Consider the following 25283-nt stretch of genomic DNA (forward strand, 5'->3'; position numbering starts at 1 on the left):
AGGCAGTTTAGTGTTTAGGTGACAAAAACTTTTGGGAATAAGATGAAGTATGCTGCATGAAGCACTAAAATTTTAAATTAAAGCCCATTTATTCACTCACAGGCAGTATCAAGGACAGGGGGGCGAAAGGAAGACAAGAATATACACATTAAAGTGAAACCCCAAGAAAGGTTTTGAGTTACAAACATTATTTGAAATCATGCTCATCTCCATCACTCCTGCCAAGAGGAATCAGTTGCCCTGCTGAAAATCCAGGGTCTTGTCACCAATAGTACAGGTGTAATTGAGCACTGCACTTTCCCATTTTCATGCTGTGATGCGTAGTATGAGCCAGGCTTATCTTAAGCCTGGTCTGCATTGAATCAATCTAGTTTATTCAAGCCACTAGTGTAGATGTGTTTAAACCAGTTTTGCTTACATGTGTAATTTACAGAAATAAACTAAACAGATTTAAGCAAAGTTTAAAGCAATTGAGGTGGATCTAGACTGGGAGGATTTGCATATTTTTAGATCAATTTTAAATCGCTTTAGCTAGCCACTACATGTTTCCAATATAGACAAGCCCTCAATGAACAAGCAACTGTAAATGCATGCAAAGCATCCGCTGAAATCCACTTCCCTGGTCAGCTGAGACCAAGTTTGCACAGAAGATGCATTCATCTCCAAAGAGAGGTTGCTGGCAGCTTCAATGTTCCCTGTCTACTTCAGAGGGGCCACAGGACCTACTTTAAAAAAAAATCAAATCTCTGGAGGTATTTCACCTTAGGGTCTGCTTTTATTTATTTATTTTTATAGTCAGTCAACAGGTTTGCTACTCCAAAAGCTTTACAAGCAGTGGCTCTGCCTGGTAGGTGGCGTGAGCACTGCTTATTTGCATTGTGCTTGGAAAAGACAGAACTAAACTACAGAGCCGCATACAGATGCTGTGGTACGGGCACATAACTCCCACCTTCAAATACAAGACTGGTGAGTACACAGGAAAGAGAGGGGGGACGTTACCCCAGCATGTCCCACTGATCCAAATCTTTCCCTCCTTCAACCTGTCCCATACTCTAAGACGACGCTTAGCAAGGCCATAAAAGTATGATGTGCTATTTAGTGACCACCATATTACTAGGAGCAGGTGCTTATCCCAAAGGAAACAATGGCAGCTACGGAGCTAACCTGTGTTACTGCTGGCACATTATGCACCCCTAGTAAGAGGTAAAGTATTGAGATAGGAACTCTGGAGTTCCAAGTCCAGCTCTGCCACTGATTTGTTGTATGGGTCCAGGCACGCTGCAAAATCTTGTCTCATCTGTAAAATTAAGACAACCCATTGCATGGTTGTACAGGGCTTTACAACTGATGCTATCATTAGGGGCTTCAGTTTTTAGAACTGCAAAAGTACATGCTACATGGTGCCTAAATGCAGCTCCACATGCAAATACACCTACCCATTGGGCATGCACGCACAACAAAGTTAAGCCCAACAGTCACTTAGGCTAACCGTGTTCTTCCCTTACCCAGCCACTCAGGTTCTCAGAGAGGTCATTCAAACAAAAAGGGAACTAGCGACAAAATTCTATTCTACAGAGTTTCTTATATTGCACTTATCACCATAGTATCTAAGCATCATATCTGAGGCTCAGAAATGCCAGGTGCAGAACTGTCAACCCCAAGCATTCAAACATCATGAGTTAGACCTCAAGTTATAAGATTGGCTTAAAAAGAAGATTCTAAAATAGTTAAGTGTTGGGATCTTTCACTATCTTCTGGTTTGAGCCCTTAGGGTACAGACAGGTCACATTCTCAACTCACTCTGCTCTGAGGGGTAGATTTTTTTATTTTTATTTTTTAAATGAGAACTGAGAATTTCATGTAGTCACTTTACTCAAGGTGCTGGGACTTTAAAACAAAATATTGCAAGACTTGTGATAAAACTGAAAAGATTAACACTGAAGTGTCTTCAAGTACATCTCATGCTGTTCTAGAAGACAGGAATAATAAACTCTGATCTGGTTTATCATCACCAATGATGTTAATGTCTTAAAAACAGGCCAAGTTCAAGACCATGAAAGTTATTACAAACTGCAGCACTGTTCCACAACAAAACTGTAATGAAAATTATGTTCAAATGTATATTTTAAGCACCACTTGGCTATAGGACTCCTAAATGACTGAATTGATGCACGACTTAGGAAGTTTAAGGTAAGTATCAGTCAGCCAGTGGGTCTATATTGTCAGGGAGTAAAGATGTCACCTTTACATGGAGTAAAGGTGACATCTAGTGGCCAGACATGGATTACCAACTTGTTTGGATGCTTCTCCTTCCCTAACCATCAACAGTACATACCCAAGTATTGTACAATTTTCCTTTAGGGTCCCTACTAGATATTGACTTGTACTCCAGGATTCACTCTCCGTAAAATTCAGAACAAAGTAATTGACTGTACCAAGTCCACCACACTGCACTTCATGTATTGCAAAACAGGGCAAACAAAATATAAATCCTTACCCCTAAGTCTATGGGACTCCCATGAGAAAACAAAATAGTGGAATGGTAACTGGGCCCTCCTCCCTATGAAAGGTATTACTCCCATTCCCCAGATGTAATATCTACTGTATGAATTAGAAGTGAGCAATGCAATGAGTTGGTACTGGCATTATATATATATACACTATACACACATACACATATACACACAGGCATATTATATATATATTAGGAAAAAATCCAAAAGAGTGAGCAATTGGGGATAAAATGAAATTTTCAGAGTTTACAATTCTAGTTCTATTCCTGCAGCAGACAACCACACACAAGGAAATGGAGTTACTTCACATTCAGATACATGTGACTAATCTTATTAAGTTATCTGAATGCAGGGAAATTGAAGGGGAAAATGGACCCAGCACAGCCTGCCTATTTAGGACTTCTGACATTAAGAAATGCTAGGTAGTTTGGGGTCATCAATTCGGTCTTAATTGTGAGGCCACTTCACTAGGATAGATTATAACACTGATAGACAATGACTATCCTGTGCCATTAAGCCATATCAAGCTGCAGATAATGGAGCAGGGATGACATTCTTAATAACCAGAGGTGCTAATGGAATTTAGCATGGAAGGGTTTCTCCTAAATTATTTCTTGTCTCTCACACAAGGCACAAAACTGTAAAAGCATCAGCACATGATAACACTGGTTCATACCCTTCCCCCCAAGGGCTAGTTTCAGTACCTGGCAGTATACTCCCTTGTACCTGTCCACTGCTAAACCTAGAACAGGAGACAGCTGTTGGTGCTGCTTTGATATGATCACATGCAGATTTGAGCTGCAGCTGCTCTTCTGTGCAGGGAGATACGCACTACAGGCAGTGGAGAACCGTACATGGATCCATCAGCACTCTGCCTCACGACAAGACAAGGATCACACTACCAATATTTTTATGTTTTAGTAAATGGATTGCCAGAAGGAAGGGAAAAGGAGAACACATGGATGCAGTAGGAAGGCCCAAGATGTCCCGGCTTGGCAATTGACCAAGCATTAATTAAATTGAGACATAATAGACCTGCAGGCTTAAACTATGTCAAAACTATGTCTCAAACGGCTGGTCTACACTGCCACTTAAGTCGAAGTAAGTTACGTTGCTCAGGGGTGTGTAAAAAAAAAAATCACCCCCAAATGACACAGCTTACATTGACCGAACGTGGTGTCTACACCACACTATGTCGGTGAGAGATGCTCTCCCGCCAACTTACCTTCTGCCTCTTGGAAAGTGGAGTACTGAAGTAGAAAGGAGAGCGCTCTGCCATTGATTTATTGTGTCTTTACCAGATCTGCTAAATGTACACTGCTGCATCAATCACAGCAATGCCTATTTAGCATACCAGTGTAGACAAGCCCTCAGAAATGAGCAATTGCAGGGAGGACAAATTTGGGTATTTTTGTCTAACTACAATCAGGATTACAGTGGGGGAAGGATGTGCAGACAAAAGCACACTGAAGAAGTTGGCAAATGCTGTTTGGTCTTTTGATGTATTTTTATAAAAAACAAACTGCAAAGGAGTCAACTCACCTCATCAACTGTTTTTCCTTTGGCTATTGATGAGGAACAATTACATTCAAGATACAAAGCCATCTATTTCTGCTGCAGCAGACAAAGGTAGAAGATCTGATTACCTGAATTATTTCTCTGATTAGGGAGCCTAATGTGGTAATACCTCTTGCAAGGTTAATACTAGAATCTGATAATATACTAACTTGGAGAATAGGAGAGCTGTGAAGAAAGGAAAAGGGAAGAAAAGGTCAGTCTGAAGAAAAAGTTTATCCTACTAGAAACAAAGCTGCTCTTTAATCATAAACAAGCAACACTGATTGCACCTCCCACCCCCCACAGAAAAGCAAATTCAGGCATCTGGAAATAATTAGAGCAATGGATGTAAAGATAAAGGAAAAAAATGGGGCATGATCCCCACTTTTAAAGTGTTCCCATAATTTGGTGCTATACAGCCCCACTTGACAAGTTTCCAAAGCTAACCCTGAATCCATAACTGCCTGTTTATGAGTTGCAATTGAACATCAAAAAGAGACCTCAGATGAGCTAAGATACAGCATCAGACTTCCCAAATAAAGAGGTCTGATCCCATACAGCGCTTTCTATGGACTGGTCTCTGCAATAACCCAGAACTGCAGGATTTTTTTTTTTAAATAAGATCTTTAATCAATGCAGAATTTCCCAAGTTATTAGTTCCATAAGCAGATATGGGAAGAGACTGTTCTCTAACCAAATCAACCACGATTCTAGGGTTAGAGCTGTCACGTTTCTAAATTAAGGTGTTCTGTCTGGTTTAAATAACAAAAGTTAGCTGAGATGCAATGAAGTGTTTTTATTGCAAGCATGGTGAGCAGGGAGTGGATTGCTTCTCATGTAGAGTACGACTGAGGGCAGATTTCAATCAAACCCTTTCTCTAAAGCCCATTGATGTCAGGTGTACATCATTTCTGCCATGTGAGACATTTTCTTGGGAATATATAAGTAATATTCCATGTATCCTGAAAGGTCTTCAATAGTCACATCATCCACATAGGCCCTTGCTTGCTCAGAGCAAGATCGTGGAGAACTTGAGGGAGTTCTTGATGGCAAAGGCTGGGAGTGGTCCTCAGCAACTGTTCTTTCTGGTGACAATGGGATGGTGTTCTGCAAGCCGGAGAATTTGTACACTTCCATGTCTTGCCACCGCTTACACTGACAGGCCTTGTCCATGCATGCACATGGCTTACTCTTGTTTTGTTTGGACACCGACTGGAAGTCAGAAAGATCTGTTGTCTTTAGACTTGCTTTGGACATCAGAGAAACAGCAACAGAAGAGTTTTCCTGTTTGTTCTCTGGCATTGGCTCTGCAACAGAAGCGCCCGAACACTCAGCAACAACTCCCTTGTGGCCAACGCCATCTAGAACAGGACTGGAACGTTCATTTGCACAGAATTCCTTTGGGACTGGCACCCCTAGCCCGGTGCTGTTGTCTGGAGTGTCAACCTGGCTCTTGTGTACCAGATGGCTGCACACAGAAGGCGTTTTTGAACTGCAGTGGATAAACTTAGGAGGATGAAGGATTGGAGACTTAGAACGCCTCCGACGCTGGGTTCTCACTGCCCCTCTTGAAGGTTTCCTCATAGACCTAGCAGCAGAAGATACACAAGTGAGTGTTTACTCTATAACCAGATGCAAGTAGTATTTTCTTTCTGTGAATCACAGTAGGAAAAGTATTTAAAAAGCAACCTCCTCCACTGTACAGTAGAACCTCCGAGTTACAAAATTCTCAGGAATGAAAGTTGTTTGTAGGGAATGTTCGTAACTCTGAAATGTTTGTAATTCTGAACAAAACGTTATGGTGGCTCTTTCAAAAGTTTACAACTGAACATTGACTTAATACGTCTTTAAAATTTTACTATGCAGAAGAAAAATGCTGCTATTAACCATCTTAATTTGAATGAAAAACAGTTTTCTTACCTTGTCAACTCTTAAAAACTTTCCTTTTTTTTTTTAGTAGTTTATGTTTAATACACTACTGTACTGTATTTGCTTTTTTTGGGTCTCTGCTGCTACCTGATTGTGTACTTCTGGTTCCAAATGAGGTGTGTGGTTGACCGGTCAGTTCATAACTCTGAGGTTCTACTGTATTTATATTACATTTTAATGAGTGCAGTAGCATCCACTGAGCTTTACAGAACAGGTGTACAAGATTGTATGAACTAACTCAGACAGACATGATACCAGTTCTGGTAAACAAAGGTGTGGAGCTAGCACCTGAGAGATCAATGTAAGAGAATGAATAAAGGTGGTTTTAAGGAGGAATCTGAAAGAGGCGAGGCAGGGTACTTAGCACATGGGATGAAAGAACACAGGGGCCACATGAAAATAGTAAAAAGAAAAGGAGGACTTGTGGCACCTTAGAGACTAAACCATTTATTTGAGCATAAGCTTTCGTGAGCTACAGCTGTATAATCCACTAAATGTAAAAATGGATGAGTTTTCTACAGAGAGGTTTTTAGCATGGAGAATCTCAAAGCACTTTACAGATTGGTTGATCCACAATCAACTACCAAGGTGAAATGCAGCAGCTCTCAAATGGCGTACAATACTACTATGCTCAAATAAATTGGTTAGTTTCTAAGGTGCCACAAGTCCTCCTTTTCTTTTTGCGAATACAGACTAACACGGCTGTTCCTCTGAAAATAATTCCAGTTCATTTACATTTAAAAAACCAGGTCAGTCAGTCCCAGGCTGCCCTCTGCTTACCCATGCCAGGCTTCTTTAGATGTGCACACATTCTTAGGTTTGGTTTCATCTGTAGCTGTTCTAACCAGTGCTCTTGGAATTGTACCCTCACCCACAGGAAGAGAAGCAGTGGACCTGAAAGAGGAACATAAATACACTGCAATTAACTGAAGAGAATGCGAAAGATATATATGTCAAAATACTGTGGAGAGGCTATGAATTTTCTTTCCCAAAAAACACTTTAATCGGTCATCAGAAATGCCTTAAGCAAACTGTTTGCAAACAAACAAACAGTCTCCTAAAAGCTTCACTGAAGCACCAAACCAGGAAAGACACACAGTGTGCTAGTTTATAACTGAAGTGTTAAAAATTCAGTGAATTTTCATAGTGAACCACCAATATGTGAACATACATAAATTAAGCAAGCATATGATGTTATTGTAGTAACCTGTGTCCTTCCTCACCCTACTATTTGTTACGCTCATCTGTTATATCACATTATGTTTAATTTTGAAGTCTAAGCTTTGCCGGGCATGGATCATGGTTTTTAATTTGTCCTGTAATGTTCTTACCACACCTTTTGGCACTAAAATTAATAAATATGAAATAAGATAACAGTTCCAGTCAGCCTTATTTACCAAATCATACCTTGTTGCAAGCTGTTAGCCAAAATGATACCTGCAATTACGCATTAACGGGGCAAGAAAACACCAACAAATATGCAATAGGGAATGATGTATATGAGCCAGTAAGTCTTTTCTATAGCTACATTCTATAATGCTCAGATATCACACAGTTATAAAATGGGTTAAGTGTGGGCAAACAGCATTACAACTATGTTCAGGCAGGTTTGAAAACTGTTTTAAAAGCAAATTACTAGCAGTGGAATGGACAGAGGCTTATAGAATCCAGTTTCTGTCTGAAGACTATGTGTTGCTGCTCATTGCTGAAGACCAGAAGGAAGTAAGGTTAGATTTAACCAAAGCATACCTCCCATGACCAATGAATGAATGCTTAAAACCCATGTTTTCTGAATCCACTAAATGTAAAAATGGATGAGTTTTCTACAGAGAGGTTTTTAGTATGGAGAATCTCAAGGCACTTTACAGATAGTTGATTGTGGATCAACCACCAAGGTGAAATGCATCAGCTCTCAAATGGCGTACAACACTACTATACTAGTAGGAGACATGAGAAAGCTTACATCAGTCTGTGAGCTTTTTCTAACTCAAGTCTTCTTCAGCACCATTACTTGCATATTACTAAAATACTCAGGCCCCTAATGCAAGAATGTGAGTTTCTTTAAGCGCAGGGAAAAATCTCTCCACAAAGTAAAATTTGAAGACTCTGTATGATTTGGAATACACCTCTACCCAGATAGAATGTGGTCCTTGGGAGCCAAAAAATCTTACCGTGTTAAATCAAACTTGCTTTGGCCTCGAACATTTCCGTTAATACAGTATTTGACATAAGAAGTTTTATTCTTGGTGTTGTTTTAGAAAAGACACATCTGATGTCGTCCTTCACATCAAGCCCGGGGTCAGGGCTCGCAGCTGCGCAGCTCCACACAGGGGTTGATGCTCGTAGCTATGCATCGCGGTCGGGGTCATAGCCCAGTGCAGTGGTTGGGGCTCGCAACCCCCACATGGTCATGACCCCCCAGTTTGAGAACCAATGTTGTAGATGAGACAGAAAACCATTTTTGCTTTACCGAGTTATATCTGAATTCGTGTTATATTGGATCGCTTTATATCAGGGTAGAGGTGTATATGGAAATAGTAAGTCTACTCCATTACCCTTTCTTGCTGGATGACTTCCACTTGATACTCTACAAAAGCAGAGCCAACTGCTGAAAAAACATATCCAACAGAACTTGATGTAGAGTCCAGAATAGGAAAGCCAAGTGTACTTCAAAAAATTTAAGTATGGAAGTCCAATATGATTGGCAAAAACACCAAACTTAAGATATTTAGAAGCAATAAATCTTTAGTCATTATATGGGAGCAGGGTCCTGGAAAAATAGGACCAATGCACATTTGAACAGCTTTCAATGAAAGTGCCTGCATAGAATATTCAAACTAAAATGGACTGAGAGCAAGTAAAGAACAGGTCCCAGAATAGGCACAACCACCTACAAGTAATACAGACAGAAGATGTCTCAGATATGTCAATTTCAAGAATGCCCTAAAATAGCATTTCTAAGGGCAAGAAACACAGAGGCATGTTCCATAGTACGATAGTGGCTGAAGAAGCATGATTATATCTGAATATAAAAAAATCTGGCTAAACAAGTCCAGGATAGGGATGAGGGGCTGTTTGACTTCTGCCTTATGAACTTGATGGTGTGGGAAGAATGATGAATATAACTGAACTAAATCTTAACAGTTAGAAAAAAATCAACCTGAGTAACAGGGTAGAAAGAAGATTCTGTAACTGAAAGGACAAAAACTGCTGGTGTCAATTACACTTAGGTGAAAATTGGGGTGGGGGAGTGAGGAAAGGATGTTCATGGAGTTTCTCTGAATTTTGATTAAATGCTTAGGAGCATTATATGGATAAAATTTTTAACAAATAATTAGAATGGCAGCTGTTTAAACACTAGCTTTTAAATTAGACCTTCACACTGCAACTCTAAGCTATACACAACAGCCTTAAATGGAATTTTCCCCAGAAAATGCCTCAATTTTTAGAGCCACAAAAAAAACAAAAAAACCCAACACCACCCAAGTCTTAAAGCCAGTCTTTCCTAAATATAAACATTCCTTGGATATAAATAGACTGTTTAACTGGAACACACTAGTCCCGGTGTACAGGAAGAATGTTTGCTACAAGAAACTCTTCTCCTTATTGTAGGTTTGGCCAACAGAGCTGAAAGGTTACAGTACATTACATTTTCAGAGCCTTGGCTTAAATAGAATTTGAAGATTTACTGGGCCCCCCAAGTCCACATTTTGAAAGCTGCCCACAGTCTGTACACAACTACAATTGTGTATGCAGTTACTCAAAGGGCAAGTGAAAATTAGGCTTGAAATTCTGACAGTTTAGGCCCATGTCTATCGACCTTCTGGAAAGTCCTGACAAGACAGGTCAGGAAAGCATACTCCCTCCTCTCCCACTAACTCAAAAGACCCGTGTCATTCACCACTATTGTGTCCTCCAGTTTCCATATATCCAATCCATGGATCATTCATCTTTACTCATAAGGCATTTCGGTGGAAAGTCCAAGTATTATACAGCAACCAGCTCCAAGCAGCAGTATTTATACAAGGATGTTGATATTTTAAGTTTACCAAAGTGGCCTTACTGTAATATCCTTACGTATTTTGGTCCTCTCCCAAACATGGGAAATAAGAATACGAGCTATGTTTTACTGTATTGCACCTGCAAAGAAAACTCTGTGTGGACATGATGTTTGTAAACTATTGTTATAATACTTCACTCCTAAGTGCTTTGAAATAAGGGTAATACCTACATTTGTACAGACAGAAAAACTTGGGTATGGAGAGCTGAAGTGAATCAGATGGGGAATACAGTGAGTGTCACGGTCAGTACTGGAATGCAAGATAAGAATATTTAGATGTGTGACATTTCTCATAGGATTATTTTCAGGCTCTTTAGTCAGTTGCAATGTTTGATCTTTGATATTAGGAATCATTGAATCTAATTAACAAATTAATTAACAATTAACCCAACTTCAGATTTTAAATGCGATAGAACCAAATAGTTAAAAATCAAATCAGAGATCATTGGATTAAATATGTTTGATATGTGCAGGGTGTTCATTTATTTATGATGCTCCTTAACTGTCAAAGTAGGACATCACAAATCCATCCCAAACCCCCATTTTCAGGGAGTTGTAATAGTTCAGAGTATCCTTTCAGGTTGACACTTTGGATTTCAGCCAAACAGGGAATTATTTTGCAACACTTGCACTAAATTGGTTCAGATTGGAGGTGGAGGTTTCCTGTTAAATGAAATTCTGTCCTTATTCCCTGTCCTGGGCTCAGAACAGTTGACATGCAGAAAAGACCAAGATATTAATATTCAGAAAGAAGCTCCTCTTTCTGCTGTAAACACAGACCAATCGACTGGAGACTGAAGGTGGGAAGAGATCATATCAGTTCTTTGAGCTCTCTTTACTGGAAAAGAGTTGAAGCATATTGGAGATAGGGGCATGTGCAGGGAAGGGAGGTGTCACAGATTTCCAGTGAGCCTGGTCAATTGTATTGAAAGACCCTGAATATACTGGGGCTCTGCGAGGCTTCCAGTGGCACCCTAACCAGCTTGAAACTGAGGCCTTGTCTATACTTGGATTGTAAGCACCTGTTCAGTTGCTTTGGTGCAAATAGCTTATACAGGAGTTATTTACATGAGCCCAGTTTACATTGTTTCATAGATATTTAGGTCAGAAGGGACCATTATGATCTAGTCTGACCTCCTGCACAATGCAGGCCACAGAATTTCACCCACCACTCTTGCGAAAAACCTCTCACCTATGTCTGAACTATTGAAGTCCTCAAATCATGGTTTAAAGACTTCAAGGAGCAGAGAATCCTTCAGCAAGTGACCCGTGCCCCATACTACAGAGGAAGGCGAAAAACCTCCAGGGCCTCTTCCAATCTGCCCTGGAGGAAAATTCCTTCCCGATCCCAAATATGGCAATCAGCTAAAACCTGAGCATATGGGCAAGATTCACCAGCCAGATACTACAGAAAATTCTTCTCTGGGTTTTCAAACCAAGGAAGGCTGCATCACTGCAAATCATGCTGCTCTGGTGTAAACTGTACCTACATTAGGAGTTTGCACTGGTGCAGCTACACCAGTGGCTGAAATTCCAATGTAGGCCAGGTTTGAGAGTTGAGACTTGATAATTGTATTGAGTGTTCTTTTATTAAGTAGGAAAGGGTTGCCATTCTGAGTATTAAAAGTGAGATGGACAGATTCTTTGTGCTCTAGTATCGTGGAGCAGTAAGTCAAGTACTGCATATCATGTCTCCCAAGTAAGGAGAAGATATACACAACATCCTCCCTTTCAGTGTTTTTGTTAAAGAAATTGTCATTCCTGGAGACTAGAGTCCAATGGTGGCAATACTGGATTCCTACATGACCTCACCAGTATCTTCAATACTGATGTGGCAAGACCACTTAACTCAAAGGGGTAGGAAGGGAATCCATCTCCCTGGTTCAATTCAGTGGTTGGTCTTGCTGCTGGTATTGCCAGTAAATACTAGTTACATTAGCAGCGTTCTAATAATGTGTACATGTCCTCTGATAACCAGGGCTCAGCCCAAATTCATTTAATATGGGCAGCCAAATGACAGCTATCAAATAGTAACCATTTTTGGTCACTGTTAGCCCAGGTTGGACTTGAACCAGCAATTTAGATAGGAATTGATCTGTATCCCATTTACCAATCCCCACAGCTAAATAGCCCTCTGATTACAAACTTTTTTTTTTTTTTTAAAAAGACTTCAATTTGTTGTGCTACAGTTAAGCCTTCCACTACCTAATCCTTTGGTACCTACCTCAATCGCTTCAGATTTGTAGAGTGGTTCCCTAGCAATTCACTGGTCATATAGTTCCTCAATACATCATTATATGCTTGCTTACCCTGCTGCATCAACTCTTAGCTTTTTGAAAGCTGTCTGAAGACTTTCCTCTTCTCCATCCTTAGCTTCTGTTTTCATCCTTGGCACTGTGGGTGCTGACAGTTACCCTATGGTGTTGAAAGCAGAAAGTGAGTTGTTTGAAAATTAAATGGAGACAACCAGCACTGTGTTCAAAACTTTACTATAATTTCCCATCATCATCATAACTCAAGAAATAAATTCTGAGCAGCAAATTGTAGCATACACATAGCCCTGGTCACTGTATTAAGACACTTCTGGGAGAGGATTCAGAAAGAGGAGCAGAAAGATATGCAAGAATGATAGAGTCATCATCATGTGTAACAGCTTAGGCAAATAAAAACCTTTACAGTAAAATAATTTGGTGTCAATTCTGAGCCAAGTGGGGGCAAGGGATGGGATAGATCTCTTCAATGCAGGAGTTTTCTATAGATTCCTATACTTAGTTCCACTGTAACCAAAACTGCACTCCAGAAGCAGTAGAGCAAACAAGGAGGGCCAGCACCACAACACCAATCAACTTCCTGTAGGTCACTGTTGGTACAGTTTGAGAACCTCTGCCCTACAGTACAGTCTTTGGGGCTTTGTCCTGTTTTATAAAAGTAAAGTGATATGGTTTCCACTATTTCCTTTGAAGACTACTCCACAAACCAGGGGTATGTCTATGTTACAGCAACGAAGCTATGGGGCTACAGCTGTGCCAGTGTAGCACTATAACACAGATGTTTCCTACACCCAATGGAAGGCAGTTTTCCATTTATGTAGTAAATAATCCCGCAGAGACAGTAGCTAGGTTGACGATATAATTTTTCCATTGACCAAGCTGCATCTACACTGGGGGTTAGGTCAACCTAACTACAGTCCCAGGGCACAAAACTTTTCACAGCCCTGTGCAACACAGATAGGTTGATCTAATTTTTAAGTGTAGACCAGGCCTAGATCCCAGCCTCAAAAAGTTCTATCAGGTTTTCAGCCCAAATTTACCCTCTCTTAATTTCAGTTTTTTGACCTTTGTTATATTAAGCATTTCATACGAATTATCTCCTCTTGGATGTTTAAGGCCCCAAAACTATTTCTAGACTTGTGTCCCTTACTGCTCGTGCAACTAGCAGTCAGTTGGCCTAGCTGGACAGCAATCCTTACAGTCTCTCAATTATTTTAACAATCTCTGTTGCTTTTCTCCAGCTCCTCCCAATTTGTCAATATTTTACTGGTAATCAGTTGCCCAAAATCAAATTAGTAGTTGTTCTAGAGTGATTAAAGTACTAGAACAAGTCTTTAACACCCGGTGTTTAAACTGAAGTGGTCTTGATTGGTAAAGGAGTACTAGACCACTATGGTTAAAATGATTCTTTTAATTTGTAAGAACTCCATATACTCCCGCAGGCAAGTCCTCATACACAGACATTGTCTCTCAACTCCTTATGCAGCTGCTCTTTTGATATGACAGATATAAATGGAATATTACTGACTACAGAGTTGAGTTCTCAAGTCACTAGAGAGATAGATGCCTAAGAGCAACAGATATCAACTACCATAATGAAGGCTAATTAATAAGGGCTATTAAATCAAGCTACCAGTACAATACTACTTATATTGGTATTTGAATAATACATTTGCTAAATTAATTTTAACTCTTTGATATGCTGGAAGAGAGAATAAATTTAGATGAAAGAGCTGCAGCTAAATAGTCACACAGATTCTCAAAAGACAAAATGAAACAAGTAAATATGAAGGGTAAATTCTCTACCTGAGAATCTCATTTCTATCTGGCCCCCCTCAGATCTCCCAGCTGGTGTGTCTGCTACTTGCTCTGCAATGACTTCACTCAGATGTATTCCTTAGCCGCTAGCTGGGTGCCATTATGACACATCCAGAAAGATGGATGTGTCATAATGTGTTTGACGCACATACTATGAACTGAAGCAGCAAATAAACACAAGGGGAAGTGGTTGAATACAATACTGGTCACTGTGATGCTCATCTGAGCAGACAAATGAGCAAAGATTAACAAAACAGCCTGGCTTAGGGTACTCTCTTAATTGGGTACTGGTACCACTTTATGTTGATGTTTGGGTGAAAATTTCTATCATAAATCCAGTGTGGGGACTAGCCTCAATAAAATTATTCTTCTCTGCCCCAAAGAAAAGTTATCCTTAAAAACAGCTTATACTTTTTTGCCAATTTTAGACTGATACCAAGTTAAACTTGAAGCTTGATGCCAGAACACTTCCTATCACAGCAGCCTGAAAAGCACAGCAGAAGTTGGCTGTAGCAAGGAAATGGAGCAAAAATGTTTTAAAAATCTTAGTAAAAGATGTTTAACACAGTGACAGTTTTAGTTTGGATGGAATTTTTACATGATATGTGGTCCTGTTACTTTTATTCACTGGCAAAACTAAACTGATTGTGAACTTATGCATTTTATGATAAACTGGTTGGATGAATTTAAATCCTTCTGAGTGATCTTCAATAATCTGGGTAGCTTCTGAAGACTGTAATCATGAGAAGAAAGTTTTGGAGATTTAAAACAAGTTAATGACGGCCGAAATTATGTTCTTATTTTACCTGTCTTCATACTATATAATCTCAATCGATTTCTATTCTATTACCTTCAGAAAGAGACTGTTAAATACTTTTAAGAACCTACTTCTTTTGCAAATAGCAATCACAGGGAACTCCCCACCAGGCAAAAGGCTGGGCTGTATGAACATCACTGTGCAAACACATTCATTCTATTTCAGTGGTTTCTGACCCTTTTTCAGTTGCGGATCCCTACAAAATTTCAAATGGAGCTGCGGGGACCTCTTTGGGAAGCTTCGGCATAGTCTGTGGCCCCCAGGGCCCGCGGACCAGAGGTTGAAAACCACTGTTCTATTTCATGTGGAGACCAGGCTCTGAGAAGCCTTGAGGGGACACTGGAGGCGGAAAGGTAAGGCGCTTGTAAGTGAATAAAACGGAAACGAGACATCAGTTCGTCCGTCCCCGGAGGTACAGAGTCTAGCCCGGCCTGAAGGAGGCTCAGGCACTTAGGAACATCAGCGATACCTATAGGGCCAGGAGCTGCCAAGAGAGTCCAGCGGGAATTTTTAATTTAGCGCTTTTGAAACCGGACTCGTTCACCGCCCTTGGCCGGCAGCACCCGACGGGAGCTCGGTGATTGAGTTCCCAGCCACCCCCCCAGCTCCGGCCTCGCCCTGGGCTCCCAGCCCGGAGCGATGCGTCGCCCCCCGCAGCGGGGACCGGGCTGCCCGGCCGGGGTGACTCAGCACCAAGAGCCGCGGTCACCCGGAGGAAGCCGAGAGCTGGGGCCGGGCGGGGAGGAACCGTGCGAGGGCGGCTCCCGGCTGGCCGGGGACTGGGCTGTCCTGCCGCACGGACACAGCCCGCTGGCCGGGAGTCGCAGCGAGCGCTGGCCCGGGGGAAGGGGCAGAGCAGCCGCCCGAGAAGGGGGCACCCAGGGGGAGGACGGGCCAGACAAAGCTGGGCGGGGGGGGGAGGGTCCGCCCAACACACTTACCGCGCTCAACCCCGCAGGGAAGGAGCCCGCCGCCGCCCCGAGACCCAGCGGCTTCTTCCGGGGCGGGGCGGGAGCGGTCGAGTAACCCGGATGGGAAAACCCTTAGCGCCAGAAAGGGGACGGGTGGCTGGCTGGTTGCACGCATGCGCCTTCCGGGAGCGCTGGGGGCAGAAACGCAAAGGGCGCATGTGCGGCCCCCGCACGATCGTTCTGCAGGGGGGCGCGGTTGCGCGCGCGTCTCGGGAGTCCTGATTTTCGCGTGCGCTGTCGTCAGTTCCTGTTGTTTTTATCCCCTTTCGGAGAGCGAGTCGGAGGCCCTCTGGTGAGTGACGCAGCCGGGTGGGGAGGGCCTGTCTCACTCCCCCCTCCCCCTCCCCGGTCTCCGTGCCCCTTCTCGTGGAAGAAGGATCGGGGCCGCGCGCGGGGGTCTGGGGCGGGCAACCCCAGGAGCCCGGGAGGTGACGCAGCGGGGGCTCGTCCGGGGCATGGGGCCGCGCTGGCTGTGAGGGGAGCCCGCCTGAGCGCCGCCGCCGCTCAGGGTCTCCCAGCCGGCAAGCATCGCACGCGTGAGGGATTGGGGAACGGTGCCCCCTCGGCTGCGGGCGGCAGGGAGCGTCCACAGCTCCTCTGGCCTGCCTGGATTGGGCGAGCCAGGGCCCCCCATGTGCTCGGCGCTGTACGCACACCGCTACACGGCGACCGCCCGCTGCCGCGGAGAGCGGCTCTGCCCTTCGGTTTGCGTAGTGAGCCTGGCAGCAGCAGCGCGCTCTGTGCCCACCCGCGCCCCCTCCCGAGCCAGGTGCCTCTGAGGCCTGTGCGGCTCATTCCTCTCCAGCGCAAGGAGGGACAAATGCAGAGAACAAGGGGAGCGGGGAACTGCTGCTCCTCATGCCGCACCGGGCCAGGAGCGAAGGGTCTGTGCAAGTGAGGCCTGAGCTACACACGGGGGTTTTGCAGCATAACCCTCGGCCAGGGCTCTGGCTTTTCGTGAAAATAGTTATGTGGGTACAAGCCCTAGTGTAGACAACGCTATACCAGTATAATGGTACCTGATACCGGTACAGGTTATTCCCTTTCATATATGTGGCTAAGGTATACCACAAAAAGCACGTTTGTACAGATATAACTGTGTCCGCAGGGAGGATTGTACTACTTCACCTATACTGGCTTTGTTAAAGCGGAACCGCTTTCGTGTGTAGCAAGGCCTGAGTCAAATTTGAAACAAAACTTGTATGTGTAGGTGGGTGGGAAATAAAATCACACTTTTCAGAGAAGGCTGTGTGGAAGAGTCATTGTGGGGCTTGATGTTTGTGTCTCAATGACTCCAAGTCAAGTGTGGCCTTTTGTACTTGTAAACTGAGTGTTGGGGTGGATGTTTCCTACGTGCCAGTGCCAGAAACTCATCCAAGACTGAGTCAAATCAGATTGCAGGTTATGGAGATTAAATTACGCCTTCACAGGCATCAGTGTAGGATCATTACCTTGAGTTGTCTTCCATGGTTTTTACATGCCCTGAGGACAGAAACTGAGCAAGCAATGGGAATGTGGTTAACAATTTGTTGATGCAGAAGCTCCCAGAATAGAATCTCATTTCCCTCCCAGAGCTGTGCAGAACTAACTGAAGTAAACAGAAATAAAAATATGGTTTTGATAGAAAACGACGTGTGACTGAATACACACAGATCTATAGGGTAGGAAAATGGCATTTTATAGAGTTATCGTTTAGAGAAGAATCACACTTCACATTGTGTTATTTTCTTTTTGGCTATGAATATTTTTATCACGCCTTTCTACTTTGCAGATGTCTACATCATGATACAATGGTGCTCAGATACCATGGTGATTAAACTGTAAAAAACCTAGATAGATACAATGGAAACCCAGCAACACAACAGGTGCATGTGCTGAGAACGCTCCCCTTGAATACATTGGGAATGGCATGCTGAAGGACAGCACAGCTGCCCAAAAAGCATGGTCGTTAGCATTGTATGGCATGCAAGGTTTTATTGCATCTGTTAATACATTTACAACTGCTTATTAAATTAAAATAGTTGAGCTTCCACTACAGAAAGTGTCAGGTTGTTGTCACCTACCTTCCTGTTTAGTCCCAGATCTGAAGGTACATTGCACACCTTTATACTTACCCACTTAAATAGCCTTTGGAATGCTGTTGAATCAGAACAGAGAGTGGTAGCACCTTGCTCCAAGACAGGAATTCATAAGCAGAGAGTACAACTAAGGCATTTTTGTCCTGTCTGAGTGACTGATTTTATCTTTCTACTTCCACCCTGATTTGTTGTCTCTCCTTTTTCCTGCATGTCTTGTTGCCACGTGAAGCCAGTTCTGTATGTGCACTATGGATTAGAGAGGGAAATGTACTCAAGTAATTTGGAAGTTTCACTTTGCAGCCTATGATGCACATAGAGCAGCATTTCCCAAATGGTGGGTCCCAACAAAGTTCTAAATGGGTTGTGAACCTGGTGCAGAGGTTGGAAAGTGAACCCACCATGCACTCACCCCAAAGCTGTCCCCCAGGGCTAGGCCCAGGTCCTTGCTCCAGGCGTTGTGACCTGATGTATGGGGTCACATTGCCACTCAGGTGGCTGGGCCAAACCTGAGTGGCACTGGAATCCCATGCACCTAGAGTGGGTAACTGGGCCATGCCCATGGGACTGGAGCAGCTACCAGTATGTGAGTGCAGGGTGCTTGCTCTCCAACCTCCTGTCTCCAGGCCTCCCCTCCACACTAGGCCAAGATTCGAGTTGTGGTGCCAAGGCAGAGGGTGCTGGTGTGGGTGGTTGGTGCCCACCAGCTGGGTGCGGAGGCCTCTCATTTTGCCCCTCCCCCCACCCCCCCCAATATGACCCCTAAGTTGGTTGCAGAAAAAAAAAAAGACCAAAGGTAGTTGCTGGGTCACTTGAGTAAAAAGTTTGGGAACCACTGACATAGTGCATGAAAGAATAGACTATTGGAGAACATTGCTGATGTCTGAGGCCCCAGATCAAGGTGCTGGTCCTTCTGCTGTAGTGGAAGGAAGTGATCCCTTGATATTAGCTCTTAGACCTATGGGAGAGTTCTTCAGTAGCAGTGGGGAAGTATACAGAAGAGAAAATCTACCTAGAACAACAGATAGCAATGAATTCTTAATAGCAAGCATTATGATCAGCCAGTTTCTCAATAGTGAGTACTATGCTCAGCCACTTCTTTAAGATTCAGACAGGAAAATGCTTTCATTTGCTCTATGTAATCTTTGTAGCCAAGGACCAATTGGATACATGTGCACAGAGAACTTTCTTCCAATGTGGGCTTTATTGTCTTCTGCTTCTAGTCCAAGCTAGGTGTGGCAGGGAGGAAAACTGCCTTCAAGTCAGGATCAAATTGCAAGAGCAATATACAGCACTACTAACTGTTTAATGGTAAATATTCTACATTCTGTCCTTCTATATAATTATGCTATTTATGCCCAACACTTCAGTTCCTATTATTAAGGCCCAACTAGTTTCACAGCCGTGAAAAACATGTCACGGACTGTGAAATAAGCCCTTCCCCATGAAATCTGATTTCCCCAAAATAAGCTGGGCTGGGGCTTGTCCTTCCCCTGCATGGCTGTTATCAGAGGGAGGTCAGACCCACCTCCACAGGCAGTGCAGAAGTGAGTACCACCCTCACTTCTGCACTGCAGCAGCCCCAGAGCTGGGCTCCAGGCTTCCACCCCCTGCGGCTCTTTCCGGGGCTCGGGGTGCCCGGACTGAGGGCTGCCGCCCCCCCACGGCTCCTGCCAGTGCTCAGGGTACCCAGGCTGGGGGCTGCTGTCCCCTGCGACTCCTGCCCAGGCTTGAGGTAGCTGAGCTGAGGGCTGCTCTGGGCTGCTGCACCCCCCCGCAGCTCCTGCTGGGGCTGCCCAGGCTCCAGCCAGGGCTCGAGGCTTTGACCCCCTGTGGCTCTTGCCTGGGCTCAGTGACCTGGGCTGGGGGCTGCCACCCCCGGACAGCTCCAGTCCAGCTTAGGGCTGTCCCCCTCTCCATTGCTCCTGCCCAGGCTCTAGGCGCTCAAGCTCGGGGGTGCTATCCCGCCCAGTGGCTCCTGCCGGGGCTGGGGGCACCCAGGCTCCAGCTAGGAATCGGGCTTCCACCCCCTGCGGTTCCAGCCCCTGCAGCTCCTGTCAGGGCTGCCTCCGCTCCCCTTCCCCTGCCTTTCCCCCCACCATGGCTGCTCCCTGGGCTCAGGGACCTGGGATGGGGTCTGCCACCGCTGCGGCTCCAGCTGGGACTTGGAGCTTTTGCCCTCCCAGCTCATGCCTGAGCTCCAGGCTTCAGCCTCCCCACCCGCTGGCTCCTGCCCGGGCTCGGGGCTGTTGCCCTCTCTCCACCCCTCTACCCCCCCGCCCCCAGTGGCTCCGGCTTGGGCTCAGGGTGCCCAGGCTCAAGGCTGCTGCCCCCTCCTAGCTCCTGCCCGGGCTTAGGGCTGCATCACCTGCTGGGGCTCCAGGCTTCCACCCTGTAGCTCCTGCCAGGGCTGGGGCACCCATTTTTCAAATTGTCTGGGGCCCATGCATTAATTCATCAGTAGCCTTGACTAGAAGCACCCGGTTGGGGAGCTCCCAGCAGCACTGTGGAGATCAGACCTACCACCACCTCTGGGAGCCTCCTCCAGCTGCAGGAAACTCCACAGCACAGAAGTGAGAATGGCAATTCTGTAACCCCTCTACAGCAGGTTTGCCCCCCGCCCCATCCCCTTTTGGATCAGGACCCCCAGGGTTACAACACTGAAATTTCAGATGTAAACATCTGAAATCATGAAATTGACCGATTTTAAGACCCTGTGGCTGTGAAATTGACCTAAGTGAGGTGTAAATTTGGTAGGACCCTACCTGTTATTTGTATCTCCTTGTCTAGGCTAGGTGTGGCCTATCTAAAGTAACAGGTTACAAAAGCAGTACAACTCAATTAACTGTTTAATCTCTAAATTCTACACTCCTGTCTGTAGTGTAGCCCTATAGGCTAAAATTAACTCTTCTCTGTATTATTTCAAGCAGATAATATATATACTTTTCATAGGCTTCACTTTTCTTACTCTTTCTCGGTACAGTTCTCTTTACCTTATTGACACAAAAGTTCCACAGTGTGTGTTGGTTCAGTGTGCTGACCAGAAACTACTCAGTAGGGCTGATTGAGGTCAGTGTCCCTTCTGTCAGTGACAAGTGCCTAAGTGAAATTGAAATGCCAGTATTACTGTTCTGTAAACTAATACCAACTGCCAAGTCTGTGTTAAAACAGTGTTAAAGTACATCTTGTGTTAAAACAGTGTGTAGGGACGTGGCAAAACTTAGGTTGTCTTCCTCTGCACTGTGAACAACTCTGAGTACACAGTTCCTGGTGAACAAATAATATTAATGGAATGGTTCCAATCTGAAGGCAATGGGACTGACACTAGAGGAATGAAACACAACATGGTGGCTCATTTCAGTTGTGTGGAGTTTTATTTGGAAACCGGTAAGTCTTCAGTTCCCAATATCAAATCACAATTTGTATATTTTTCAGTGCACACTTCCATGGCACAATCAGTGTTACTCTGACAGCTCATCAATGGACTCAGAAGATAAAGACAGAGAGGAAGAGAGTCTGCAGACAGCTTTCAAAAAGCTAAGAGTAGATGCAGCAGGGTAAGTGAGCTTGTAGAAAAGTAGCTCAGTTTGTCAAGTTTTAATAAAATGAAAAACACTTGAGGCATTACCTAAGCCTCTAATTTCCCCTCAGGTAAGTAAGGGACATAAAGGAGTCATTTGAATGACCACTGCAATGTAGTTACCTCTGGGGTGGAAACACGTTTAATCGCAGGGGTTGTATGTATAGATGGCTCATTAGACTTCTGACTGGCTATTTGCATTTACTGCAGTTGAGAGAGAGAGTTTAGGCAAACAAGGCATTTCTGATAATGCAGTTGTATGCTTGCAATTCTGAAAAACAGGGCCTAGAGTCCTATACAGGAATTGCCTTGCATTTCATTTCTGTCTGAGAGGAATAATCGATGGTAGCCTCTTCACTTCTGTTCCCACATCTCCCTTCCTTCCCACTGGCTCCTTGATCTGCTGCTGTAGACATCCTGTCATCCTGTTTTCAGTGAAACCATAAGTCTCTGGTTAGCAATGAATCTGTGACAACAGAAATTTAACATGGATTTACATTCTAGTACCATTAAAGTAGCCTTCTGAGAGGGGTAGGGCACAACATCAATGTGGAGACACTTTGAAACATATTTTGCAGAACTATCTTAATGTAGCATTTTTCCTCTCACTCAGATCTACCGCATCTCTGTCTGTGGATGAGGGAACAAGTCTGAGAGCACCGATAAGAACAGCTATGGACGGAACCAAACCTCAACCTGTCTGTGCCAAAGAGACTTGGCATGGGTAAAACACATTGTTAACTGAACTGTATATTTATTCCTTGTTAATTAGAGATGATGAAAACATGCATAACATCATTTCAAACAGGGATTGCTTGTTTAATTAAGCAGCTGAGCCACGTTATTTTTCCCCTTTTGTGTTTATAGAAACCTTAACTTAGAGTTCATCTTGATTCTTTTTAATAGCCTTTTAACAAAGCCTTTTGTCTCCCTTCAAGAGATACTAGTATCCATATGTGTCACAGTTACTGGGCTAACTTCACCTCTGATCACTCCTCATGTTTTTGAGTATGTCTTCCTTCAGCTCTCAGGCCACTAGCTGCTACCTGGCTCTGAATGGAACTGTGTGATTCTTCCATTCTCAGACCAGGCTTTGGGTATCAGTCCCCTGGTACTAACTGATTACCTCAGCAGATCTGATTTATTTCCAGACCCTGGAATTCTGTTCCCTCTGGGGCAATGACAGAAGTGAGCAGTGACCAAACAGCCTCCTTAAAGCAAAGTATTAGTTATTTAGCACAAAAGCGTTTAATAGAAAACAATAGGACAGACTGTTTAATAGAAAACAATCTTAAAAACAATTGAACAGACTGTATGTATTTCTAGCTCTGCCCCTTAAGGCTTACCACCTCTTAGATCCGGGAAGGACCAGTTCCTTCATACCCCTCCACGGAGCTTGTCCATGCCAGCCTGTTTCCTTAAACAGCTGCTGACCAGAGACACTCCTTCCCATCTTCACAGGAATCAAAATACTTCCTGTTTGTAGCCCTTTGATCTGGGAGGTTTGAAACTTGATGGAAACAGAGGAGACAGGATCCCTGATCCTAACACCATTGTCTTTCAAGTATGTACCTAGATGTTCTTATCTGGGAAGCCATTGTTTTGCTTCCCTGTTTGTTCTTCCTACAGCCCTTATTGAATCCAAGCATTATGGTGTGCAATAAACATTCCATTATCCCAGTAAAAGTGTATACTCTCTCAATAACTAGGTTACACATCAATACATTCCTGCTCCTACAGTATTTATAACAATATTCCATATCTGCTCCTCTTCTGTCATGATATCAATTACATCCTCCTGAGTATCAGTATCTGTGACAATTGTCATCTCAGTCCTTTCCTCTCCTTTCTTCCACCCAGATCCTGGTGTCCTGGATGATCATTTTGTAATTTAGTATAAATGAAATAAAACTCAGCATCAGTTCCTTTCTCCTGAGTCTGTTGCTACTTCCCTCAACAGCAACTTCAAAACTTCCTCAGTTTGGTGTATTCAATTACAAAAACCATCCTACAGCAGGAAAGCATCCTTCCTTTGGGGTATCAGCTCCCTCACAATCCTTCTTACAATCCTCTCTAGATGCTACTCTCCCACTTTCTTCTGCTTCCAGCATAATCTAGGGTGGAGGAAAGGTCAGTTCTCTCTCCCCATCCCCTTTTATTTAAAGACACGAGTTTAATCACCAACACTGGCATTTATAGCTATTGTGAATGTGCATTCAGAATATCTCTTGTCAATTTTTTTCTGTGACTTGGTCTGCTGAGGGTTTCAGATACCAGTGGAGTGCTGGGATTTTCTATAGCTGTACAGATAATCATTGTTCAGATCTGATACTTGACACTGTCTTGCTTTAAGTGAGGTCCTGTTTTGGAAAGCATTAGGCTCCAGAATTGAGTTCTGAGTAACCTAATTGTTCATTTTTTGTTCACTAACAGGTGTGCGAGGAAGTCCTCCAGGGGGTCATCAAGAACCCAGCGTCGTAGGCGTTCCAAGTCTCCTGTCCTGCATCCTCCCAAGTTTACCTACTGCAGTATGAAAGCATCTTCTGCCCGCAGCCAGTTGAAATACAAAAGCCAGCCAGACACTGCAAAGAGTACTATCAGCTCAGACATTTGTGTTGCAGAAGAACTGTGTACAGGGGACAAGTATGATTCCTGCTTTGATGCCAATGATTGTAGAAGAGCCAGAAATGAACCTTTGGGAGCTTCCACAACTGAACAGCCTTTGGAGAATTCAAGAGAGAATTCTGCTGCTGTTTCGTCGTCCTTTGAACCCAGCCTGGATTCTAGACAGTCTTCAGATTTCCAGTCATTATCTGTGCTTAGCGATAGCAAGCAGTGTCCTTGCGTGGACAAGGAATGCCAGTGCAAACAGTGGCAAGATGTGGAAGTGTACTCTTTTTCTGGCTTGCGGAATGTCCTGTCAGAATGTGAAAAGGCAGTGCTAGAAGTCCATTCCCAGTCTCTGCAGAACAAATCACCCTCTGGTATGGCTTCATCAGGTTCTCCCCGATCTTGTTCTGAGCAAGCTCGAGCCTTCGTGGACGATGTGACAATTGAAGATCTTTCCGGATACATGGAATATTACTTATATATTCCCAAGAAAATGTCCCACATGGCAGAAATGATGTACACTTGACTACAAGGAATCCATGGAGAATCATGGGCTGGAAATTCAGTAGTAATGAGTGGATGAAGTGCTTCCCTCAGAGCCATGAGTGGGAATTTGGCCATTCTCATTGCTGTGTATTTGATCAAATGTTTCTTTGCACCATACAGTGTAGTTTTTTAATAAAGTGAAAAACAGACAGTAGCCTCTGAGCTTAGTGTTTTAAAAGAATGCATTAAACTCTGCAAAGCTCAAAGAATTCATTGTAGATCAAATAAACTCCCTCTGTTCTTTGGTCTGTGCTGTGGACATTTGAGCTGCCTGTACTGCTTTCACTATATGTCTTAGAAGAATAGCCTTTTATGATTGAATCTGGGGATTTGTGGTATTTGGGAGATCCTTTCTCTTTTTAACTGCAAAATATTTAAGACAAAGTAAGGCCCAGTAACTTAAAGAAACAATATGTAGTTAGGGATCTGTCTTAAACCAGCCCACTTGTGTGGGAAGGATAAGTAAATATTCTGTGTTTTGGGCAGGGTGTCTTTCATTGTTGAATCTGAGTATTGCATAGATGGTTCCACTTGAAG

The 25283-nt window shown here is 43.7% G+C and overlaps 2 protein-coding genes across 14 annotated transcripts; one reads left to right on the forward strand and one right to left on the reverse strand.

The window, feature by feature from the left end:
• Positions 1–70: 70 nt before the first annotated feature.
• OSER1 (oxidative stress responsive serine rich 1) lies at positions 71–16044 on the reverse strand. 3 transcript variants are annotated; one of them, XM_073309571.2, is made up of 4 exons: positions 15906–16044; positions 12369–12474; positions 6780–6893; positions 71–5658 (listed from the first exon to the last, which is right to left on the reverse strand). In XM_073309571.2, exons 2-4 carry the CDS (start codon positions 12443–12445, stop codon positions 4965–4967), a joined length of 885 nt encoding a protein of 294 aa, XP_073165672.1. In that variant the 5' UTR covers positions 12446–12474; positions 15906–16044; the 3' UTR covers positions 71–4964. The 3 variants fall into 3 exon arrangements, with proteins under 3 accessions (XP_073165672.1, XP_073165673.1, XP_073165674.1); XM_073309572.2 differs by lacking the exon at positions 15906–16044 and adding an exon at positions 14136–14618; XM_073309573.2 differs by lacking the exons at positions 12369–12474; positions 15906–16044 and adding exons at positions 10231–10309; positions 12284–12334.
• LOC140897171 (oxidative stress-responsive serine-rich protein 1) lies at positions 16041–24897 on the forward strand. 11 transcript variants are annotated; one of them, XM_073309564.2, is made up of 6 exons: positions 16041–16227; positions 17707–17744; positions 18243–19321; positions 21446–21567; positions 22204–22314; positions 24024–24897. In XM_073309564.2, the coding sequence occupies exons 3-6, from the start codon at positions 19319–19321 to the stop codon at positions 24724–24726; spliced, it is 939 nt and encodes a 312-aa protein (XP_073165665.2). In that variant the 5' UTR covers positions 16041–16227; positions 17707–17744; positions 18243–19318; the 3' UTR covers positions 24727–24897. The 11 variants fall into 11 exon arrangements, with proteins under 11 accessions (XP_073165665.2, XP_073165667.2, XP_073165662.2 ...); XM_073309566.2 differs by having other exon boundaries at positions 19234–19321; XM_073309561.2 differs by having other exon boundaries at positions 17707–19321.
• The last annotated feature ends 386 nt before the right edge of the window (positions 24898–25283 follow it).

The sequence above is a fragment of the Lepidochelys kempii genome, chromosome 13, assembly GCF_965140285.1.
Source record: "Lepidochelys kempii isolate rLepKem1 chromosome 13, rLepKem1.hap1, whole genome shotgun sequence".
Taxonomy (NCBI): domain Eukaryota; kingdom Metazoa; phylum Chordata; order Testudines; family Cheloniidae; genus Lepidochelys; species Lepidochelys kempii.

What these genes read in the sequence shown, in the direction of transcription:
- OSER1 (XM_073309571.2), bottom strand. Translation starts at nt 12,445, where the DNA reads ATGAAAACAGAAGCTAAGGATGGAGAAGAGGAAAGTCTTCAGACAGCT. An exon ending in CTAAGAGTTGATGCAGCAGG is followed by an intron (nt 6,894 to 12,368) that starts GTAAGCAAGCAT and finishes TTCCTCTTTCAG; the next exon opens with GTCCACTGCTTCTCTTCCTG. An exon ending in TCTAAAGAAGCCTGGCATGG is followed by an intron (nt 5,659 to 6,779) that starts GTAAGCAGAGGG and finishes TTCTGCTGCTAG; the next exon opens with GTCTATGAGGAAACCTTCAA.
- LOC140897171 (XM_073309561.2), top strand. An exon ending in CTAAGAGTAGATGCAGCAGG is followed by an intron (nt 21,568 to 22,203) that starts GTAAGTGAGCTT and finishes CCTCTCACTCAG; the next exon opens with ATCTACCGCATCTCTGTCTG. An exon ending in GCCAAAGAGACTTGGCATGG is followed by an intron (nt 22,315 to 24,023) that starts GTAAAACACATT and finishes GTTCACTAACAG; the next exon opens with GTGTGCGAGGAAGTCCTCCA.